Source organism: Cloeon dipterum, chromosome 2 (assembly GCF_949628265.1).
Source record: "Cloeon dipterum chromosome 2, ieCloDipt1.1, whole genome shotgun sequence".
NCBI lineage: Eukaryota > Metazoa > Arthropoda > Insecta > Ephemeroptera > Baetidae > Cloeon > Cloeon dipterum.
In genome coordinates this window covers 16,160,586-16,184,646 of record NC_088787.1, presented here as the reverse complement: position 1 = coordinate 16,184,646, position 24,061 = coordinate 16,160,586, and the positions used below count along the sequence as shown (strand labels likewise).

At 41.9% G+C, this 24,061-nt stretch overlaps 2 protein-coding genes and 2 long non-coding RNA genes across 9 annotated transcripts in view; 2 read left to right on the top strand and 2 right to left on the bottom strand.

Moving 5' to 3' along the window:
• LOC135935637 (lachesin-like) overlaps positions 1–24,061 on the bottom strand; it is a 102,708-nt gene that overhangs the window by 62,596 nt on the left and 16,051 nt on the right. For both annotated transcript variants that reach the window (XM_065478116.1, XM_065478117.1), the window contains exon 2: positions 21,715–21,817. In XM_065478116.1, coding sequence (XP_065334188.1) covers positions 21,715–21,790 — 76 coding nt within the window. In that variant the 5' untranslated portion in view covers positions 21,791–21,817. The remainder of the gene's footprint in view (positions 1–21,714; positions 21,818–24,061) is intronic.
• Positions 695–2,978, top strand: LOC135936266 (uncharacterized). 3 transcript variants are annotated; one of them, XR_010574302.1, is made up of 3 exons: positions 695–1,659; positions 1,892–2,123; positions 2,375–2,978. It is a non-coding gene; the product is annotated as an uncharacterized LOC135936266 (long non-coding RNA). The 3 variants fall into 3 exon arrangements; XR_010574300.1 differs by having other exon boundaries at positions 703–1,659; positions 1,892–2,094; XR_010574301.1 differs by having other exon boundaries at positions 707–1,630; positions 1,892–2,094.
• On the top strand, positions 5,832–7,998 carry LOC135935765 (uncharacterized). The gene is made up of 4 exons (XM_065478317.1): positions 5,832–6,138; positions 6,203–7,094; positions 7,266–7,695; positions 7,995–7,998. The coding sequence occupies exons 1-4, from the start codon at positions 5,983–5,985 to the stop codon at positions 7,996–7,998; spliced, it is 1,482 nt and encodes a 493-aa protein (XP_065334389.1). The 5' UTR covers positions 5,832–5,982.
• On the bottom strand, positions 8,839–10,796 carry LOC135936338 (uncharacterized). Of its 3 annotated transcripts, none has more exons than XR_010574320.1 (3): positions 9,840–10,796; positions 9,376–9,607; positions 8,839–9,124 (listed from the first exon to the last, which is right to left on the bottom strand). It is a non-coding gene; the product is annotated as an uncharacterized LOC135936338 (long non-coding RNA). The 3 variants fall into 3 exon arrangements; XR_010574318.1 differs by having other exon boundaries at positions 9,405–9,607; positions 9,840–10,786; XR_010574319.1 differs by having other exon boundaries at positions 9,405–9,607; positions 9,869–10,782.

Sequence of the window (24,061 nt, the reverse complement as noted above, 5' to 3'; positions counted from 1 at the left end):
ATTTTAGTCAGCTCAAACCATTAATAAGCAAGTTGACAAGTTTTATAGATCTCACCTCTTACTAAACGTAGCATCCAAACATGTTCCTTGGGTGTAAGATGCTTCTTCGTGAAAAAAATACTCTTTCTTGTGTCAAGCCGCGCGAAGCGGATCATTACGGTCTTAATAGCTTGTGCGAATGAAGCAGTCATTCTTTTCAAACGAGAAAGCATTGAAAAAAGCTTTTCGACTACGCATCCGCGCGCTGCTTTTTATTCATCTCGACTTCGATTCGTCCTGCTTTTTATTTGCTGCGTCAGTCATTGTCAGAGTTAAGTTGTGGTAAGTCGCTATTTGTTCGTTGACAGTTTCATGGAATACCACGGCCTCCGTTGAAGAGGGTCCTGATTCAGGCCGACAAGGTGAGTGCTTTTATTTTGCGGCCCACGGCGGCGCATTTCACGGGCCATCAAACGCCACACAATAAAGCGGGCACCGGGAGAAGCAAGAGGAGCGCGCGGAGAGAGTCTTATTTTTATTAGTCGGCCTAATGAAATAACCACCACGGCGCGGTAAGCGGATCTGAATTTCCGTAATGGAAAAAGAGGGCTGCAGAAGGATTTAGCGCCGACGGCGGAATTGAAAATGGGGTGCACGTCAAATGCAGCGCGCCAAAAAAAGACGAAAGGAACATCGAGGCAGTTTGGTTCACTCACAGAAATTTTTCTCTATTAGAGACACTTTTTAGGCATCTCAAGCTGATTCAGTAAATAAAGTGTCTCAAAAAGACTCACCTTTGCGAAATGTGTCTCTAACTGATGCGTTTTAGCGATTCCGTCTCAAACTGAGACGGCGCGGCGCGGATCAGTGTCTCTGAGTGAGACACTTTTTTGAAAAGCGTCTCCCTCTGAGACGCTGCGCTACCGCGCTAGCTCCCGGCCGCCGTTTCTTCGCCGTATTTGAAGACATTTCTTCGTTTTCGGGACTTTGGACATCATGTGAATCACGTGTTATTGTTTTTACAAGCTGTGAAACATGATAGGCAACAAAACAGGATAAATTTGCAGCTGGATTGTGTAGTTCTGCGCGGAGGATTTAAAAAAAAACGAGGTGGTAAAGTATAATAATATGCCTTTTCAACTCGGACACAATATATTTATTCTTCTCGTTTAAAATTGAAATGATTTATTAGAAGGATTTGGACCAAATTTTACATTTCCTCGCTGAAGTTCAGAGTCTAAAATTTCAGCTCCCTTTCTTCCAACTATCCGCTCCTGTTGGCCAAACTTCTTTTGTCTTTTAAAACAAATCAGCTGGAACCAACTATAAAGTGTTGACATGAGACAGTCATGATTTATTTCAGATTTAAATCTTAAAATATGTTGCGATATTTAGTTTTCTGAAGTTAAATTCACAAAAAGGAGGAGTATAATTTTATTTTTAATTCATTTCGCAAGAAATAAGCTTAAATAATGTTCTAAAAAATCCACACAACAGATGCAATCCAGTGTGGCTGTTGCCATCACGCCGAAGAGCCTGGAGCCGGTGCGGTGTGCGTGGCTGTCTCAGCTCATCCTGACCCGGCTGATGGCAGTACACTTGTCGTCAAGCCGAAGAACTTCAAGCCTTTGGCGGCTCAAAGGCCTTTTCGGCACGTCAATATATTTTCTCTCCCATCACGTAATTATTAATTTTATCACTCGAGCAGACTGTGAGAATGATCGCCGGCACCGGCTAGCATGGTGCTTTGTTTTCTTTTCACGAAATTTTATATTTTTAAAATATACATTCTAAAGGTTATTTTAAATTTACACATACACAAATTAGACAAAATATTTTTAAGGATGTCTGGTTGTTAATTTGATTTTTTTTATTGTGATTTGCTGACCTCGTCATTAACAACATTTTGCAGGAGTGAGTTGAACCAAGGCGTCAGTTGCGCCAACGCAGAGACGACGTCAGGTGCATATCCAGTGTGGCTGTTGTCATCATGCCGAAGAGCCTGCAGCCGGTGGTGTGCGTGGCTGTCTCAGCTCGTCCTGACCCGGCTGATGGCAGTACACTTGTCGTCAAGCCGAAGAACTTCAAGCCTTTAGCGGCTCAAAGGCCTTTTCGGCACGTCAATATATTTTCTCTCCCATCACGTAATTATTAATTTTATCACTCGAGCAGACTGTGAGAATGATCGCCGGCACCGGCTAGCATGCTGCTTCGTTTTCTTTTCAAAAAATATTATATTTTTAAGTAATATACATTCCAAAGGTTTTTTCATATTTTTATACATTAACAAATGAGACAAATTATTTTTAAGGATGTCTTATGGTTGTAGATTTGATTTTTTTTAAGATTTGCAAATTCCTAGCCTTGTCATTAACAGGTAGTGGTCCTTTTGCAGGAGTGAATTTAACGTCAGTTGTGCCAGCCCAGAGTATAGCCAATAACAGACGAGGCGGGCTTATAGCAACAATGTACGCGACGTGCTGACCGAGCTGCCGATGGGAAGGTGCATGCGTCCGTCGACTTCTCCAACTCGTGATGCCAATTTCAACCTGCCATCTGACGAGCCCCGCTCCATTGGCCTTATTAGCCCCGTTTGAGTGAAAAGAAAAGCCTGAGCCAGCTTTATACGACGGCGTTCAAAGGACAAACCGACGTTCGCTCTATCGTGCGCCACGGGTGTGCCGACGCATCTTGTGACGAGTTCTCGTCTTGGACTTTGTGCCCGCAAACTGCACCCTTTGGAGCTTGAAGCTGTGGGAGGACAGCGCTGGGGCGCTGAATAGCGTGGCGCCGCCCGTGGGCGTCTTTTCGCGGGGGACCCGGTGCGGAGAGCGCGGCGCCACCGTCGGCTGCTGCGACGGTGGCGCCGCATGCTGCTGTCCTAGCATGCTGCTGTCCTTTCCACTTCGCGGAAACTATATATTTAATAATTGATTTGATTGTTTTAGTTATTGATTAAATTGTGTAGTCCTTTAAACCAAAATAAAAATATTTCTCGTATAGAACTTGTGTTTAAACTAATTTGAAAATTTACAGCCTCATAATTTTACTACAATAGATTTCCTCAAATACATTAAACTCTTTAATATATCTTGATTTAAATATAAACTTAACTCCAGGGTGATAAAATTTCAATAAAACGCAATCTAAAACTATATTATACACCGTGAGATTTATTTTTTTACAAACTTGTCCGCATAACATTACTGGTTTCAATTTATTATTCCTTATTTTAAACTTAAATTCAGTGCACCAATCTTTCTTTTCGCCTAAACACTTTCATACCTCTTATTAAATGTGATAAACTTTTTTGATTGGTTAAAGGTATGTTTTTTCAGAAGCTTGAGATCAAGGAAATCCATTGTATTCTTGCTTTTGGCTGAGTACTTTCTGTGGAAGGTGTAGTAAGCACCACACAGCAATTCGTAAGCGTTGAACGCCGATGGTGATGATTTAGTGGCAAGAGTTTTGCCCTCACCTATGAGAACAGTTTCCTTTAGGTCTCCATCACTTGAAATGTAACTGACCGACACTGGTACAACTGACTTGATGTTGCTGGGCTTCACCACATTGGAGCCTTCTCCTAACTGAGAAACATTTTTATTAATCGATAAAGTTGAACATATACAAATAAAATTGTACACGAGCAAACCTGTTCTAAATTGAAGGCTGGTGGCAATTTCTTACTAACGTTGATTTGCAATTCTCGATCAAGTTGGCATAGCAGCTGCAGCTTCTCAGCCTCTGTAGTACTGGGTTGCCCAAATAATTTTTGAAGTGTCGTTACCATGTTCTCAAAACTTTCCTCTACCATTTGACGTTCAATTCGAATGCACAAGTAAAACTCATATGTGATCTAAAAATCAAGATTTTTTTGTTATTAAATTTGAAACCATTAATGAAATAATATGTTACAATACTTACGACTCTGTATGTGCTGAATACAGGGAATGTAGCAATAATCTTGGAAATGGAAACACTGTTTTCAATCAACTCCCTTCGTTCAGGCCCACACTCCTTGAGTAACTCGCATGCCAAATCCACGTCTAAATTTTTTATTTTAAGTTGTGAGAGGGGGTCTTGAAAAGGAAAAATGTAAATTATTAATGAAATTGGTCAAGGAAAAATATCTTTGGATTATCTATACCTATATATGTATATACAGGACAGATAGAAATACATATTTTTTCACCTTTCGATCCTTCAGCTGCACAATTGTTAGCAGTTTTTCTCTGCCTTTTTGTTGGTGGAGGAGCGGCCGATGAAGATGCCTCTTCATTGTCATTGCCAGTGATTGCTTGAGCAGAAACCTGATTCTTCTCCATGGATTTTGAAAGGGATCCTCTTTTTCTTTCCTCATCTTGTACTTGGTTACCAATCCTATGCCTGTAATTTCTGGCGAAAGTGGTGAGCATCTTTTTCAGTTGGTCCTGTTTCACAAAAGAATAGGCAATAAGTGGTTATTAAGTTTATTACTGAATATTTTTAATTTTTTTAACATACGCCAATCAAGCAGTTATTCTGTGAAAGCTCTGGAGTGTCAAGTTCTGGGAAATTGGTCAGTAAAAATGTTACGTAAGTCACGTAATCACGTGGTGTTGGATTCCACTTGATATCCAATAGATGCCGACCAGCTTCGCGAATAAATGGTGATGTGTTGTGCAGAACTCGCCCAGCTTGAACCATCTCCAGGACAGGCTTGCTAAGCCTTAAGGGGGGGATCTCTTCCAGATTAAGCGCGCTGCAGGATGATTTCCCACTCAAACTTTGTGCGAAATTTGCAGGGATGATTTGATTTTGTTGTTCAGGGGCGATTTCTCTGCCTTCGTCTTCATCGAAAAACACGCTGGTACCCTCTGTGGTTTCAGTGTGCAGTAAACCATTAGAAATTCCGCCCACGACAGAGCTTATTTCCTGCACCTCCTGCGCAGAAAGGAGAAATATTGATCATAAATAAAACATTAAATTGAAATCCATTTTGTTATTTTATTACCTGTTCTTCAAGATCACCCAAGTCGCGTTCGTCAGAACAATTCACGATTTGTAGCGCGATTTCTCCCAAGGAATGTTCATATTCAAACCCTTGCACATCAGCATCAGCAGCTCTTTCAAATATTCCTTCTGTACTGTTGGCATCAGTTACAGGCTGAGAAAACACGTATGTATTGTTACAATCGTTAATGTATAAGCTCTTATTAAATTCTGCTATTTGGATAGCTAAACTTTACCTTTATTTGAACAGGTTCTGTGCCAGGTTGGGGTTTTTCTTTAACTGGGGAATTTTTGGGAAGGAAACGAACAAATACTTCATTGACTCCCTGTGGGAGATTCTTTGTGGTAGGCACAATTTGAATGTTCTTTTGCCTTACGTTATCAAAGAAGTCAAAGACAGGAAAAAAAATTTCCAGTTTCTTGGAGAGGTAAGGATCTACCTCACAGTAAAGTGCAAATCCTTTTTGCAACTCAGTAAAAAGACCTTTTTTGAGATCTAGGTCCAAAGGTATATCTGGCCTATCTGCTATCAAAATGTAAACTGTGAAAGTTTCGTTCATTTTTGATTTTATGTTTTCAAATCATTATATTATTATTTGCTTTGTTTCATCACCCAATGGCGTGTATCAATTTAACATATTTTGAGATTTTAATTTAGCAGGGCTGCCACACAAGTGCGTATAATTCATTAAACAAAAAATTATTTTGACAACTTTTTTAAGTACAAAAAAAGCAATTTTTAATTGAAATCAATTTTGTCAAATAGAGATTTATTTTTTTTCCGTAAAAATTGTTTATTTATGGATTACACATACATATGAACTTCTGTTTTGGTGGTAGTTTATTGCTTATCATTAAAATGTAAACAATCGGCTCATTATTGATGGTTGCTAGAGGGGCTGGCGTCGTGACAGCAGATTTATTTAACAAAATTTTTCATGGTTTAAACTGCGCTAACTAACTTTAAATATTATCATTAATTTATTTTTCCCTACAGTTTGAAGCTACAAAATGAGTGAGGATAAAGTCGGCCTTAACCAAATTGCAAAAGAGACATTGAAAACAATCGTTACTCTTCGCGAAAATCATGCTATGAATTTAGGTGGCATTGAGGTTTTGACGGAATGCGTGAACAACGTACTTCAATCCTTTATTAGTCAGCTAGAGGTATATAAATGATTTCATAATTTCATATGATTATAACTGCTCAAATTTTTATATCAATTTGTAGGAAAAGATGCGCAAAATTGATCAAGATCTTGCTGGAGAGTTTGCCTGGGCAGCGAAGCAGATGCTGCTTGAAGATCCTGTAAAACCTGTGTCAACTGAGCATCGAGTCATGTCTTGCCTTCGCCTCTACTGCGGTCTGATTGAGCCAGTCCCTGTCAAACAAGGTATTGGCTTTCTCCCTACGTACGGGGATGGCAATGAATCTCTTGGCGTGCACGACATTAAAGCAGTTTATATTCCTATTGAAAAACAAATTACTGAGCTTCTGCAATACAGAGAAGTGAGGGAGCTTGTCCTGAACTCTAAAAACTACATCTCTGACGAAAATATAATACGCTCAGTGTATGATGGCAAAGTAGTTAAAAATCACCCAATTGTACAGAAATACAAAAATGAAAACTGCCTCTTACTCCAAATCTACGAGGATGATGTGGAGTTATGTAACCCGCTTGGTTCATACTCCAAAACCCACAAAGTTACACTTGTCTATTGGACTCTACTGAATCTACCAGAGCATGTTAGGTCAAACCTCAAGTCGATAAACCTGCAGGGTGTGGCCACAGCCGACAGTATCAAATATTTCGGGTTCGAAGCGTTGCTTTCCGATTTTATTGATTTCATTAAAAAGCTTGAGGCTCCAGAAGGAGTTAAAATTGTTGTCGAGGGGTTGGATGAGCCACTAATTCTTCACGGCACACTTGTGTCTCTTAACGGTGATGGCTTGGCCTTAAATAGTATTGGAGGTTTCAAAGGAATTGGATTCGCACTGAAGCCATGCAGGAACTGCGACATTTCAAAAGAAGACATTGGAAAAGTTTTTTTTGAAGTTTTTCCAAGGGACTTGAAAAGCCACAGAGAAAGAGTGGATAAATTGTGTAGCGAAAATTTGACAGGTGAGCAAAGAACTGAAATCAGTAAATTGTATGGGATCAACGGCCGTTCTGTACTGGCTCATCTTGAAAATTTCGATTTGACAACGTGCCTACCACAGGACCTGATGCATAACTTGCTCGAAGGAGTCGCAGAAGTAGAGTTGCGTGCATTAATTTTTGAATTGATTGAAGAGAGAAGTTTGCTCACCTACAACGACCTGAACTATCTTGTCTCGGGTTTCCCATTCCCAAAAGAGTTTTTGCGATCAAAACCCTCACCATTTGAACCTGCGCACATCAAGAACGGAAAACTGAGGCAAAATGCTTCGCAAATGCTATGTCTCATTTACATCGTGCCATTCATGCTAGAGGATTTCGCAAAGAGCGAAACCTTGCCATACATTGAAAACTTCAGTCTCTTGGGAAAAATTACAAACGTGCTTCTTGCGTATGAGGTGAAAAAGAGCGATTTGAACCTCAGCAGATTCATGATTAATTGTCACCATTCTAGATACTGCGATCTTTACCCCAAATTTCCTCCCACTCCCAAGTTTCATTTTCTTGTTCATGCACCCTCAGTAATCGAGCAACTGGGACCAGTCAGAGTGTCTTGGAACATGAGGTATGAAGCAATGAACGCTTGGGCTTCTAAAGTGGGAGAACAAACCAGAAATTTCATTAATATTCCAAAGACAATTGCCACACGGTTCCAAACCAAGCGTTGTCTTGATTTTAACTTTGGAGACAAAAGTAGCACAATCTTGGGAGAAAAAACTTTCATGCCTGTAGGAGAGCAACTGGCTGACCTAAACCTGTACATCCTAGGAGCTGAAGTAGCCGCAGAATTAAATTGTTCATCAGAATTTTCGAATGGCGTACATACTGTTAAAAAATTGTTCTTGAACAATTTCGAAATTCAAGCTGATTCAAACCTGTTGATCAATGACACTGAAGAAACACTTCCCAGGTTTGGCAAAGTGAAAGCCATATTTGTTAAGTCCAAAGAGAGTGCCTTTGTATTTCAGTTGTACAGCACGGAAGGCTACAATTATTCAACAAATGCGTACGAGGTGACTTTGACCAACAAATTTTCCTGCAAAAATGTCAAAAAAATCCCTTTCTTCAACCCACTTCCACAAATTCAGTTGAGAAGAAAAACAAATATCATTCTCCAGTTTCACAGTCGAAACGAATTTGTAGGCTAAAAATTGTTTTGTTTGTGTGCTATGTAAATATTTTAAATTATGCAGATAATTTTGTACAAAAAAAATAAATCTCACGGTGTATAATATAGTTTTAGATTGCGTTTTATTGAAATTTTATCACCCTGGAGTTAAGTTTATATTTAAATCAAGATATATTAAAGAGTTTAATGTATTTGAGGAAATCTATTGTAGTAAAATTATGAGGCTGTAAATTTTCAAATTAGTTTAAACACAAGTTCTATACGAGAAATATTTTTATTTTGGTTTAAAGGACTACACAATTTAATCAATAACTAAAACAATCAAATCAATTATTAAATATATAGTTTCCGCGAAGTGGAAAGGACAGCAGCATGCTAGGACAGCAGCATGCGGCGCCACCGTCGCAGCAGCCGACGGTGGCGCCGCGCTCTCCGCACCGGGTCCCCCGCGAAAAGACGCCCACGGGCGGCGCCACGCTATTCAGCGCCCCAGCGCTGTCCTCCCACAGCTTCAAGCTCCAAAGGGTGCAGTTTGCGGGCACAAAGTCCAAGACGAGAACTCGTCACAAGATGCGTCGGCACACCCGTGGCGCACGATAGAGCGAACGTCGGTTTGTCCTTTGAACGCCGTCGTATAAAGCTGGCTCAGGCTTTTCTTTTCACTCAAACGGGGCTAATAAGGCCAATGGAGCGGGGCTCGTCAGATGGCAGGTTGAAATTGGCATCACGAGTTGGAGAAGTCGACGGACGCATGCACCTTCCCATCGGCAGCTCGGTCAGCACGTCGCGTACATTGTTGCTATAAGCCCGCCTCGTCTGTTATTGGCTATACTCTGGGCTGGCACAACTGACGTTAAATTCACTCCTGCAAAAGGACCACTACCTGTTAATGACAAGGCTAGGAATTTGCAAATCTTAAAAAAAATCAAATCTACAACCATAAGACATCCTTAAAAATAATTTGTCTCATTTGTTAATGTATAAAAATATGAAAAAACCTTTGGAATGTATATTACTTAAAAATATAATATTTTTTGAAAAGAAAACGAAGCAGCATGCTAGCCGGTGCCGGCGATCATTCTCACAGTCTGCTCGAGTGATAAAATTAATAATTACGTGATGGGAGAGAAAATATATTGACGTGCCGAAAAGGCCTTTGAGCCGCTAAAGGCTTGAAGTTCTTCGGCTTGACGACAAGTGTACTGCCATCAGCCGGGTCAGGACGAGCTGAGACAGCCACGCACACCACCGGCTGCAGGCTCTTCGGCATGATGACAACAGCCACACTGGATATGCACCTGACGTCGTCTCTGCGTTGGCGCAACTGACGCCTTGGTTCAACTCACTCCTGCAAAATGTTGTTAATGACGAGGTCAGCAAATCACAATAAAAAAAATCAAATTAACAACCAGACATCCTTAAAAATATTTTGTCTAATTTGTGTATGTGTAAATTTAAAATAACCTTTAGAATGTATATTTTAAAAATATAAAATTTCGTGAAAAGAAAACAAAGCACCATGCTAGCCGGTGCCGGCGATCATTCTCACAGTCTGCTCGAGTGATAAAATTAATAATTACGTGATGGGAGAGAAAATATATTGACGTGCCGAAAAGGCCTTTGAGCCGCCAAAGGCTTGAAGTTCTTCGGCTTGACGACAAGTGTACTGCCATCAGCCGGGTCAGGATGAGCTGAGACAGCCACGCACACCGCACCGGCTCCAGGCTCTTCGGCGTGATGGCAACAGCCACACTGGATTGCATCTGTTGTGTGGATTTTTTAGAACATTATTTAAGCTTATTTCTTGCGAAATGAATTAAAAATAAAATTATACTCCTCCTTTTTGTGAATTTAACTTCAGAAAACTAAATATCGCAACATATTTTAAGATTTAAATCTGAAATAAATCATGACTGTCTCATGTCAACACTTTATAGTTGGTTCCAGCTGATTTGTTTTAAAAGACAAAAGAAGTTTGGCCAACAGGAGCGGATAGTTGGAAGAAAGGGAGCTGAAATTTTAGACTCTGAACTTCAGCGAGGAAATGTAAAATTTGGTCCAAATCCTTCTAATAAATCATTTCAATTTTAAACGAGAAGAATAAATATATTGTGTCCGAGTTGAAAAGGCATATTATTATACTTTACCACCTCGTTTTTTTTTAAATCCTCCGCGCAGAACTACACAATCCAGCTGCAAATTTATCCTGTTTTGTTGCCTATCATGTTTCACAGCTTGTAAAAACAATAACACGTGATTCACATGATGTCCAAAGTCCCGAAAACGAAGAAATGTCTTCAAATACGGCGAAGAAACGGCGGCCGGGAGCTAGCGCGGTAGCGCAGCGTCTCAGAGGGAGACGCTTTTCAAAAAAGTGTCTCACTCAGAGACACTGATCCGCGCCGCGCCGTCTCAGTTTGAGACGGAATCGCTAAAACGCATCAGTTAGAGACACATTTCGCAAAGGTGAGTCTTTTTGAGACACTTTATTTACTGAATCAGCTTGAGATGCCTAAAAAGTGTCTCTAATAGAGAAAAATTTCTGTGAGTGTTGAATCTGCGATTTTATCACCGGTGGGTCAGCCGGCTAATGTGCTGACAAGTCATCCAGCAAGGGTAATTTGGAGGGCCGCGCCTTCAGCTCCGGCCGAGCAATAAAAAACGGCCGACGACCTCAGGGACTCGGATGGCGGGCACCCGATTTTCGGCAGCCTAGACTGCTCGTCCAGCAGGTAAAATAAGATTTGCAACCAACGCACTTTGCGGTCGTAAAATTTAAATTAGAAAGTGAGCGGATCTCTTTAATTTGTAAATGTCGAGGATCTGGATATAACCTTTAGATACCTGTGGAGGTCTTTCAAAGCCGATCTAGCCAGGAGGCCAGGGTTGGCCAAAACCCGTATTTTTTCCGGGAAACCCACTACATTGCGAAAAACTGTTTTCGTGTTTTTCTGCAATTTGGCGCATTTTTTCAAAACACGTGCATTTTTATTAAAATATTCTCATAATGGATGGGTGAGCCACTAGTTTCACCAAAAGTCCAAAAATTTTAACAATAATTATCGTAATTTTCCATAATTTCTGACATTTGAAGCGCGAAATGTGACCTTCTCGGGGTTAAATTTGGGAAAATGCTGAAAAACCTAAACCAGTGGTTTTCCATCTTTTTTTGCGCAAAAAACAACTGTGAATTGTTGCGCATTAAAAAATTGGCGAACCCCGCAGAAGGCACAGCTTAAATGCAAAAATGACAAGCAGAATTCAACGCTGCTGGAGTTTAAGTCTGTTCCAAAGAGCGCCTTCAAATTTTGAAATTATGCAACCCGTTGAGTGGAAGTGCTGCACGGGTTGCATTCCCGCTCACGCACTCGTAAATCTCGGCTTGTTGTGTATGGCGTTTTGGCACGTTTTTCGGCAACTTTATAAGGGCGGAAGTAATGCGAATTAAAGCTAATTGGCGGGCGGCGCCGGGCGGAATGAATTTCAGCTCCGGGTACCTGCCTCTGGGGCACAAAGATTGCGGGCGGATCTACTGCTACCTGCGCTCTGTGCACGTCTTGTTTACAGTTTTTGCCGGCGTGCGAGCGGGTGAGCGCGCGAGCAAGCAAGCGAGTGGCAGAGGTGGCATAAAAATAACGTAGTTGCCCCGAGTAATAAAAGTGAGAGCACACGGCGCGTATTGGGAATAAACAGCGGGCGCATAATATCCGCGAGTGCAAAAAGGAAAATGCGGCCATTTTTCACACATAGTCCTCGAGAGGGAACAAAGCGGACGCGTCGACGGCGGCGGCGGCGTTTAGCGACGCAGCCGAGAGGACTCGAGTCTACTGATTATTGGCTTGACACGCGATGACACCTCATTTGTAATCATATAAGCAATGCAGGAAAACATTCATCAAAATTTACATCACAAAGGGGCCGAGGCTGTTCATCATTTCCCTCGCATCTCTGTCCTGCATTGTGTGTCGGCCGCCTCCGCGCGCGCTTCAAGAAGAGAGAAGAAAACGTCTCTCTTTTTCTCTGCAAGAATTTCTTCTACTGGGGGGCCTAATCTTTTTCTGACAATGCCAGATGGATTAATAGCCCTGGTCGCCTTCTTGCCCTCTCCAGCTTGATCCCCATTCACCGAGTGATGGCCGCCCGCCTTTTATGACTGCACCTTAATGCGCCTCCGTGTCGTACACGCGCCGCCGCTGCTTCCTAATATCATTTATGGTCGCCATGCCTGCTTAAATGTGCTCACCGCAAACCGGCCCCCAACTCGCGTTATCCTCGGCCGACCGCGACTAACGACGATGATCGCTTTATTATGAAAGGGGGCGTCGGAGGCGCGAAATATTGAGCGCTGAATGCGACAGAACTTTTATGCACGCCCTTAACGGTCACGGTAACGCTTTATATAATCGCAGCACACCCTTTGTGGGCTCTAACTGAAAAAGGCTTTGCTCGATTGCTCAGCTTCCGCGCGCGGCAGTGAAAGTGTGAAAAACAGATCCTTGAAATAAGCGGTTCACTTTAGTGGCCACTAAAAATCACCAGTTAGTTAAAATTGAACATGAAAATCGTGCGTGTTTTAGTAAGTCCAATTAAGTTTATTTTAGCATAGCGGAAAAAGCTTCAAAATTCCCTTTTATGCAGTTAATGTGTAAATGTAACGTTGAGTAATCAAGTTGCCGAAATGTTTGTTTTCTTTGACGTGTTAAATGCGAACTTTAAAAAATTGAGCCAGTCTAAATTAGTCCAGGATGAGTTTATTCCTTTGCACATAGAAAAACTCTAACCAAGTGTTTTCTTTCAAACATAAACCTCATCCAGTAACTATTTCCTTGTTTTTTAATTGCGACTGGTAAAGAAAAGATAACGATTAAAGAACATATTCATAAAAAATCTGTAATTCAGAGCTCCGTTTGAGTTTTTGTAATCGGTGAGGAGTTATCGTACAAGTGTTGGACGAAGGGATCAAGATGCGTCAACTGTTACAGTGGTTGTTGGATTGCAGGTTGGATTTTTCCTTTATTTTTTTTTTAAAAATCCATTTTAAAATTCCAACGAAAACTTGCAGATTTTTTTATGTGCTGGGAATATAAATTTATTTTACATCCAAGTGAATTATCTGAGTGTTTGGAATGCACTTAGCATTGTTATGTAGAACTAGAACAATATATATCCACTCTTCCGCAGGTCAGTGGGTAGCTATCGCAAGATTTCCCTGGTTGATAAATCAAATCACTTGGAAAAGAGGAAAGGTATACCCAATGGTTTAACCCCTTTTTGTGCGGTTTTATTAACGAAATGAAAAGTTGTCGGGCGGTCGGTCCACCATTTTTCCAATTATTGGCAGAGTTCACAAAATGCCACTGCACACTGTTTGCACACCCCTTCACTCTCTTTGTTTTTGCATGATGCCCACATATCGATACACCCCCACCTTCCTCCGATAAAATGGATGGTCAATAAATGCGCAAAATGATAAACACACTATACTTCTAGCATTACACACGCTTAATTAAATAATGGACTGCTCAATTACCACCGCATTAACCAGCTAATTTAACAAACACAAACTCGGTCTGAAATGGAAGTGGCTTTAATTGATATTGCTGCGCACTGGGTGTGTGTTTTATTTAACCAACAGCCACACTCGTCATCATTTCCAACCGAATGGATTGCGCTGATAGCGATCGGCCCCGCTACCTCCCGTCCGAACGAAGCAAAAGATCTCTTCAGCTCTTCGGCCAGAAGTGGCATCGAAATCTGCGTAGCCGACGCCGGGTGCAGATGAGGAATATGAAAAAAATGTGTGAAAACCGGTGGAAACTCGCATGGCCATTGAGGCAGAATGAGCCGCAGATTATTCATTCGCCTTTTGTGCGCGGGAGGAACACGCGAGAACGATTCGTGATCACTAGCTCTCTCCTCTGTTTTTATGCGGTCGTGCAGGAAAATTCCTCCAGCGCTGCTGTTTCTCGCCACCCAGTTATTGACTTAGTTCCAAAAATTTTTACGCTTGATTTCGCTGCAAATGCTGCCTTGATTGGCGAACGAACGAACGACACACACTTCATCCGTGAAAAGGCAAATTTGAATATTGACTTCGAATGGATGGGGAAAGACCTGGAAATGTTCTTTAAATAACTTTACGAATATTTGCTGAGAAATAGTGACGCTCGAAACTTTTTAAAGTACGAGAGAAATTAAAATGTAGGTACGATGTAAAAATCATCTGTTGGATTTTAAAATTGTTACGACAATTAGACTATATTTTTACTTGTGTTGGATTTTATGCAAAATCAATCAGTTTCAGACGGATCAGTTGCTGAAAGATATATTTAGTCGTGTCCAACTTTTTATAATTAATTCATTTTGGACGATTTTTACTATGAAAAAGTAAATTATGAGTTATGTTTAAATGTTTTTCTGGTATAACTTGGATGATTTCATGGTGCCTGATTTTTTAAAATTGCAAAATTGTTCTGCGTGCTAAATCGGATATAATTTTTACGCTTCGTTCTTTTTTATTTGTTCGCATTGCTATCAGGACGGAAACGTAGACAACCCTAGAAGTTAATAACCTTATAGTCCTCTTATCATTTAATTACAGACCTTTAAGAAGAAAATGAAGCACTGTTACATCTGGTTGAGCACGACTTTTCCGCTCTGGTCCTTGTGATCTTCCCTTTTTGCGAGCCGTGCATCGCTGTTGAAAGATGCATGCGACAAATTCGTGCCTGCGCTTTGTCGGCGAGGATTAAAACAAAAGGGAGAGACGAGCAGAGCGAGGGTCGAGCAGGCGGCCGACAGGGCCAACTTGTCTGCTGCTTAGCAATTTCACTACACGGGAACAAAAGAAACAATATCTGGGAGGATTTGCCATGCCACCAGTTGAATAAGAACAAGGCGGGCGGAAAAACGGCCTGCCGCGGCGAACACGCCTCCTCCTGCTCTCCTGCTAATGTCTGGCAAATCTAATAAAGCCGCCAGTGACAAACAAACGGAAACGGCTGGTGTGGTCGGAAGCTGTAAATCCACACGTATCAGTGACGCACTCGCCAAACAACACGTCCCATAAAGATGTACTGCTGCATGCGGCTTATCATCTCTTCACTCTGGCGATTCCAATAACCGCACAGCAACGCTCGGCTCCTCGGCGGACCCACCCAAAGGGCGCATTAATCCCGAAACTCGACGCTCTCTTTCTCTGTGGCCTGATGAATCCAATAAAGCGCGATGATTTCGGCCCGCTTCACGCTATTCACAGCAGATGCTCACCAAGGTCGCCCTGCAATTTCTCCTAGTGGCGTGGCCAGAACTTTTGTTGTTGCAGAATAAAATTAATATTGCCAAACGGGAAATTCTGACGCCGGAAGCTGTTTCACTTGTTTTTTTTTGTCTTTATGGATTCGGGGTAAACGAGATTTTTGTTATTTTTTTTTTAATTTTGAAAGGGTAATGCATTTTATGATTCCAAGTTTATGGTTAGGGAGCATTCCGAGATTTTAATAGGTGACCGCTATTTATGTTCAATATAATCTTTTAATAATAATCATTATCGAGTAAGTATCAGCATTCTGCAATTTTCGTATTGTTGGTCGTTGACAATTTTTTTGCCTGGCTTTTTTAATTTATCATCAAAGAGGCATTTCAATGAAAAAATCCCTGGATTTTAGCGTATTTTTATCTCATGTAACTTGCAGGCTGAACCTACGCGTAGCAGGGGGACAAAATCAATGAAACACCGCAGGAAATAATATTCCCATTGTGTTGGACATTTTTCAAACTTTATTGGCGCCCATAAAACGACCGCGACACATGGTTTGAATTGATAAAAATGACATGTTTCTCACGAAGAGGTCGGCGAAAATGGAAAAGGGCGCGTTCCGCCCCTGTATGTAAGTAACTTGTAAGTATATGTATATGGTCGCGAGCGCAGCAGAGCGAGGAGAGAGCGCGAGGCAAATTAAAAGCGCTTTTAAAATTTCAACCGCACGAGAACAGCAGCAGTCGCCCTGAAACTGTTTTTATGGTCAGCGCCAGATGGTCTATTGAAGATTCAGGCCTCCTTCTGCTCCCCTTTAAGCAGCAGCAGCAAGAAGAAGAAGTTTATTACTGGCGAGGAAAAATCTTTCGGCAGCGAGTTTTAATTTCCATACTGCGAGGGGGCTAATCTCTCGCCATTTCCAGCCATCTGTTTCACCCGGGCAAGAAAAAGCCGGCTGGCGTGAGTACAGGCCTGCATCGAAACTCAGCCGCAAATTTCATGCTCGCGACGATAATTATCCAAGGCGATGCTAAAGAGATTAATTATGCGAAAGCGAAGCCCACCCGCCCACTCTTTCTCTCCTCACGTTGACACGCGCGCTAATCATGAAATATTTTAGCGCTTAATCCGCGCTGACACGAGCGCGTCTTAATCAATTCATATTAGTTAAGCGCGCGCGTTTTTAAGTCAGCCCAGGTGCCGAGAGGCAGTGTCGCGCGTCTTTATTAAAATAAAAGTTTACTCTAAACCCGATCATCCCGGCTCACGCAGAAGCTCGTCGTTAAAATGATGCGAGACAAACAGCTTCCTAGCGAAAAGGAAGGAAGTGGTTGACTTGCAAGACTCAATCCCGGCTTTCAGACACCAAATAGCCCGTCGACCGGGATTCGTAGATCTAAATCGACTCTTTTTGTCACCACTCTGGTAAAGGATTTGATGAAAACTATTGACCCTTGTCCACAAACGGATTCTATCTTTTGAGGTATGTCCCTTTCATGAGCTTTTTCTGATATTTGACACTTAATCAAACACCTTCAGCTTTGTTGCATTTTACTCATCTGTAATTTGTAATTCGTATATAGTTATATTTAGGAGAAGGCATCCTAAGTAGGACAAACTATCAAGCAAAAATTCAATCAATTCTTTTCTGATACTTTCCAGCAAAAGCGGATAGGAAATGGAAAAAATATGAATTTATCTTCCAAGCTGACTTGGACGGTCTGCTTCAGGTATAAAACCAAATAGGAGCATGGTACTTTGATTTCTATCACTAACTCAATATGATTTAAAGCCAGCAGCTTACATCAGACAAAAATGCTCTTCAAAATTAACTCTTTAAAAAGTATGTACTGTAAGTTAAGATATTGCTTCTTCTAATTAAAATGAACTTCATCCTACATTTCTCCAAAACTTATTTTTCCACCAAGCTACGCCAAAACTTTTTGGGGAAAGAAATAATTAAAAGAAAACTTTGATCAAGAACGCATTGCTAAATAAATTGAGAAACAGATAATTTTAAAGGTTACTCGTAAACTAAAATGAAACAGGTTTAAGCTAATCCTTATCAACGTTTCATTACTTTTAACGGACAAAGTGAACGCCTTGCCAGAAAAATCTCCATGTTTATGGGGACGTGTTTAGATAATGCTTACCACATTATGTAAACATGTTTCACTTCCTTCAGCTCCCCTTGATGATACGCCCGGTATCACATCGCGCTTTGATCTAATCCATAAAGAAAACCTGTGCATTAACGAGTGGGAAGGGGGGTGCCAGCACCTGACAGGAAAAGCTCTCAGGCTGCTGTTTTGGCACACAGCCACTCGGCGAGCGTTGTATTTTGATCCGTGGCAGAATTTATGTAAATTCCAGAAGCCCTAATTAACGTGCGAGCGGCGTGCAGGCAGGAGTGGTGGCAGCAGGGCTTCTTTGTGTTTCGACAACAATCGCACAATAGCTAATTAATTTTGCCAAGACACTTTCACCAGCCACTCTCGGATATCATACGGATTATCTCCGGCTGGCGAGCCAAAGCAGCCATTTCGCGCCAGACGATAAAGTAACTTGTCTTATTTTCAATTAGAATCAGGGCCCCGGCTGTTTTTACGCCGCCAGTAAATCACCGTTTAATTAGCAATAACCTTGGGCGCGCAGTATTTATTTATTTATCTGCCTGCACACTGGCGCGAAAATTTTGACTGCTGCCGTAATAAAAAGGAGGTGCTCTCTGCTTTTAATAAAAAATTATGCGTCTGGAGCCATAACGCTTGTTTGTACTGCTGCTGAAATGCGCCGCCGTTTCATAAAACAAGAGGCGCCGCCAGCAGCAGCAGCTTCCCTTACACGAGCTTCTTAATCGCTTTATTAAATCTGGAATGTAGGTCGTAAAGGTGCCGTGTTCATTAATATCATTTCAGCCCGTGTTTTAACAACAGCAGAGCAGCCAGAGCACAACAGCACACCGGTGTGCGCGAGCTGCTGCTGCTGCTTTATTTCCTTAATAATTTGCCCGGAATTGTACGTTTGCTCGGCATTATGATGAATAACTTGGTGGGCCCTTACAAATTTCAGCGCTGCATGATGATGACTTCACTAGGTAAAAGTGGTTTCCTCGCTGAATGCTATTATCGGGGCAAAAAGGAAGGTGAGATCGTCTTGCAATGGTGTAAAGGTAATCTGATTTAGTTGACGCTCCAAGAGAGTTTGTAAAGAACCAAAGGCAGTAAATTAAACATAACGTACGTTCTTCAATTAAATCAGATAAATTCATACAAGGTGAAGTTTTCACTTGTAAAACGATAAAATTATTTTTATTTTTTAACGTTATTTTTTACATTAGTAATTTCACAACTGTGAAACCTATTTCGTTTTTTCCATCCAAGAAGATAACTTTTTAATTTGGGTGTTGAATTTTTAATTTTCTTTACTATTTTTGATATTTCCGGGCTTATACAAATCGAAAACTGGTCTCATGACGATTCTAGTAATTTGGCTAGCGCCAAAAAAGTCGGTAATAGGTACATAAATGTTTGCTTTTCTCGTGCTGCTTCAAATTGTAACCACCGGGGAAAGGTACGTTGAAACTTTTGGTTGAGAAAAAAGTAACCAAATCGCTTGCACCATTGAACTTTAGCGAGCAACTTTAGAACCGGTCTATACTTTTTCAGCGTTTCGCCGGCTAATGACGTCAGCGTGGTCACTCTCAAAGTGCACCGGAACGAATTTCGCCTGGCCATAGTGGTGCCAACTGTGCAGGTTCTCTAGCGGGTCGCGTCGCTGCCGGCACATTCACTCAGAGGTAATTCAATTAAAGTCTCGTTTGCGGTAACTTATGGCAGGTGATTCGATTTTAAGTGCTGCTGCGGTCCTATCTGCAGCTGATGTCTTTGGCCAGTCTCATCAGGGAGTGGTCAAGCATGAGGCCTCTTTCTTCCCGCAGATAAGACGAAACAAAGGGTGTGCGCGCCTCCGAAGGCAATTAACCTGATTAACACTCCAGCTACCCTAGCAGGCCCGATTGGAAATTATTTCTCGGGATCGCTTGCTTCGCCAGAGGATGATAATTGAGAGTTATTATTGAGGAGACTTCTCGGTCTATCCATCCAGCCACCCAACCACCCAACCACCGCCCGCCCCCGGCCAATAAGCGGGTAGAAGAATAGAGCAGCTGCCGCCGGATTCAATCTGCTTAAAAGCGCCCCCACCGACGTATAGGAAATCTATTTTGATCTTGACAATGCATGTCACTTATTATCTATTAATCACTCGGCAGGCTCATTTGCAAATAAAAGTAAGGCGCAATTTACCTTGCCTGCCAGGAATGAGACGCAGTGACAAGAGCCGAGAGAAACGCGCGTTTCAATCATCTGACAGCGAGCAAAGAAGCTGCAAAGATGCTGGGGGGTTAATTATTGGCTTTCACGTCACAAGTCAGTTCTGCTTTTCATCATCAAGGGTTTCCTTTATTAACAATTATGCGTGCGTGCGAAATCTGTGCTGCGGAACAAAGGCTTTGAAGTGAGAGCAGAAGTATGCGCTCCGTTTGATGGCAAACAAAAGGAAAACAAGCTGCTCACTAGCTATAAATTAATAAATAAAAGCCTGCTCTGTTCACTGCCTCCTCCTTTGGTAATTGTGCCAATTATGTGCCCCAAAACAGTTTAGTAGAGCAGATTCGTTGGCAAAGCGAGTGCGGGCGGGTAGAAGGCGCCTGCTCTTGACGTTTCCGCTGAATTGATCAATATCCGAATTCAAGTTTGCCTTTGAAATTGCACAAAAGTTCTCTTTTTTCTCAGAGTTATCCCTTTGAAGAAATTCGATTTGCTATCTCCCGTATTATATTATGTGTTCATTCTTCTCTCACTGATGTAAAAGAGGATTGCCTAGTGCGCTTGGTGGTTTTTAATACTTTTGCATTAACCGTTTCGAGAGTTCCCAGCTCGCCAGTGGCACTTGACCTATTTTATTGTAAAATTAATTAGCGACAAGAATAGTAATTTACACTTCAATCCGAGACACGGAGATTCGTCCCCGAAGTGGATCTAAGCGACGTTTGCATCACACGAGCCAACCACTCGTAAGGCAAAGCAGAGGGAAAACTTGACGAGCAAGCATTCGCAAATTTGCGGTTGTTTCCTTTGGCAATTGCAGCAGTCGGACTAGCAAGAGAATCCTCTTTAAAACGTGCTTGCAGGCTGGATGAGGATGAAACAACGTGCTAATCCCGGATCTGGTGCAGCGCAGCTCGATGTCACTCGCTCGCTCGCTCGTTCGCCCGCTCGGGCGACACTCTAATTGTTGTGGCTGGATTAGCTTTTGCTTTTTTCGCCAGCAAATCTCCACTTCTGCAGACATGCAAAAACACGCACGCCATTAATGGAGCTGGTATCGCAGGCTGGACTATTTCGGCTGTTGTTTCGGCCGCTTTACCTGTTGCTGGCGCGCTCGCGAGCATGCCAGTTCGTTAGCCTAACAATCGGAGAAGCATAAATCAGGCAGCGCGCGAGCTGACGGCGGCCAACTTTTAATGAAGGCGGCCTTGTTTAATTGAAATCCCGCCGCATATTTGACGAATCCAATTAACGCCACCCCCGCTGCTTCTTTGCTATTCATTCATTCATTAATTAACCGAGGCGGTCCTGCATTATCTTGAATGATCCTGTTATGCCGCTGGAATCCGCCTGCCTGTCATTTCGAATGACATTAGTTGGCGGTGAGTGGTTATGCAGCCGGCACCACCGGCGCGTCCGACGGTAAGCCTAACTAGCTTGTTAGACCTTGTTTAGGGCTAATTACCGCGCAGATCGGCTCTCTGATTCGATTTCGACGAACCTACCCACTCGAAAACGAACGTTCGCAGGGCAGATTATTTCTTGTTAATACTCAGCCTCTCGGAAAATCATCTAATGGATGGTATTGTTCTGCTATAATCAACAACCTTTGGTCAGTTCATCAGGAAACGTGCGTTCATACACTGTGAAATTGAGGAAATAGTTTGCGCGTTTCGACAGTGGGTGGTTTGAATAGAGCTTTTGCTGCTTGTAGATAGAAGCAGCATAACTGAAATAGTTGGCGTGGGTTACGCGATAAGTACTTTTTTTCTTCATCTTGTATAAGGGCGCAATTTCGCTCCCCACCTAGCGCAGGCACTGACATCCGGCAGATATTGCGGAAAATGGATTGAACCGAGTACTCACCGACGTGATTGCCAGGCAGGGCGAACAGCAGCAGGAAGCAGATAATCAGGGTGCGCGTCATGAGGCTGCAGGTCATCAAGGGCTCGGTAGCATCACCCACCACCTGCAAACAGACGGGCTCAAAATTACTGTTCCCTGTCTCCAGGAATAAATTCCGAGGCAACTCGGCGGAGACGGCGGCAACTCGTTGTCGGGCAATGTAAACAACGAGGGAAAGAGAGTTAGTTTTCGGCACCGCCGGCAGCAGCACTAATTCTTCTTGGTGCTCGTTAGAGGAATAAATCTACCATGAGGGAGAATAACTGTCTCCTTAAAGGAATTAAAATTTATTCCGCAGTCCCACGCTGTAACCGCATAGTTGTTTTTGATGTTGTGCCGCCCAAACCCTCGCATAATTCAAACCGCCTCCACCGCTTCTAAGGGGTTTGCTCAACTCGCAGACGCTCTTCCAAACAGGAATTTGTTAACGTGAAAATTCCCAACACTGAATTTGAAAAGTTGGCCGACCGCTTAACTGATAAGAGTAAATTCCTGGAAAGGAAAACAAACCATGCTCCACGAGTTTGAATCTTAAACTTCAAATAATGACAAAGTACATATAGCATTTTATACTTTATAAATGCAGTTTTACTGAGTGGCAAAGTTTAAATTATGGTACTAGAAACCTTTTCTCCCTAAAAAGCAATTAATTTAAATATAGTTTTTTGGCTTTGAAATTTTATGAAATGGTTAGAATCAATTTAGCCGTTTCCGTTCTTTGTATACACCCAAGAGCTTTTCAGACTAATCGCCGCGCATACTTCTATCCCAGCACTGCACAGCTGAAACTCTTCAGAGCGATTGACTGACTGACAAGAGAACGCCCTTGATTTCCTTCCTCCTTTTCCGCCGGCAAATCCTTCGATTTACTTTGTGGCTCATTGAGCCATTTCATCTGGAATGCATTCTCATTTAGGCGCTTTTATTGTACGCCAACAGCAGTTTCTTTTTGTTCTCTGTAAACCCCGCATTGGCGAGAGAGGCTGCCAAGGAAAGAGCGGAGCAAAAAGAGGGTGGCGACGCTGCGTGCGAGGAAAGAAAGGATGGGGCGACGTGTTGTGAGCCACCTAAATCATCACGCGTGGTTAAGTAATTACAAAGCACAACGAAACAGTTTGTCTTGTTTTTCCTGCGAATTAAAGCGGCGTTAAAGATACAGTGTTTAATTTTATTTGGGACCACACACTGCTCGCTACAGCACTTGATACGCCAAACATTCCGCTTCCTTTGTCGCTGTTTTCCTCCTCGCGCGCGACGTTCCGACTTTATATGTACACTGTATGCATATACAGTTGATTCTGCTTTGTAATTTTCTGCAAAGGCGGACGCCTGAAAAGTGACTCTAGACGCGAGGAATCATCTGGGATGCATTGGTTTTGAAGTGTTTTGATTAAGTGGAGAAGCCATTATAAATGTATTCATTTAACTGTAAAGTGTTTGCGCGCGTATGATAGATGAGTCCCACTTCTGCTAATGCGGCGGCAAAATAAAGCGCACGTGATTTTCGCACGAGAGAGAATGAGAAGCTGCGCGTTCGATTTTTCCACTTCTTGGCCGTACCTTTATATTCAGTGGCTGAGGACATAAAAAATGATATATATGTACAGCTCACGTGGTTATTTTTACTATACGTATCTCATAATTCAGAAGCAACAGCGTAACAGATAAAATTGCTGTTAATAATTCATGGAGAAGTGCTCTCGGCAGTTTTCGCTTCGCTATAGATGAGGACGCGCAATCATTCAAAAGTAAATGCTGTTTTTGAACTAGCTAGAACTATTCGCTTTCGTTGCATTTTCAACATGCAAAATCAGGAAAAATGTGCTTGCGCTTGAAATATGTCAATAGCCTGAAAAATAATTATTATTAACTATATCTCTAAAGTCTTTCTGAGATGAAGAGGAAACGTACTGCATGATAGTACTGTAAAATGATAAAAATATGGATATCGTGAATTCCAAAGCCATGGCTGTACTCACATTTTTTTCATAAAAATCGGCTCAAAAGTTTGCGCGCTTTTCAATTCAGATATCAATAATTGTCTGCCTTTTAAAAACGAGAATTTATTTCGCTACCACGATAAATTCACGTTTTTGCCATTCACGATTAGATTAGTTTGAGAGCGAAACTGATATCAACCATGTTTTAAATTTTTGAAAAAAAAACGTTTAGTTTCATTTCCATTGCTGCGTACATTGGATTACTGGATTAGAATTAATCGCCTGATTTTAAAAGTTATTTCGAGCACTAAAAAACTTTCTTACATATTGTACTTGGAACAACATCTTTGATTTTCATGTTAAATATC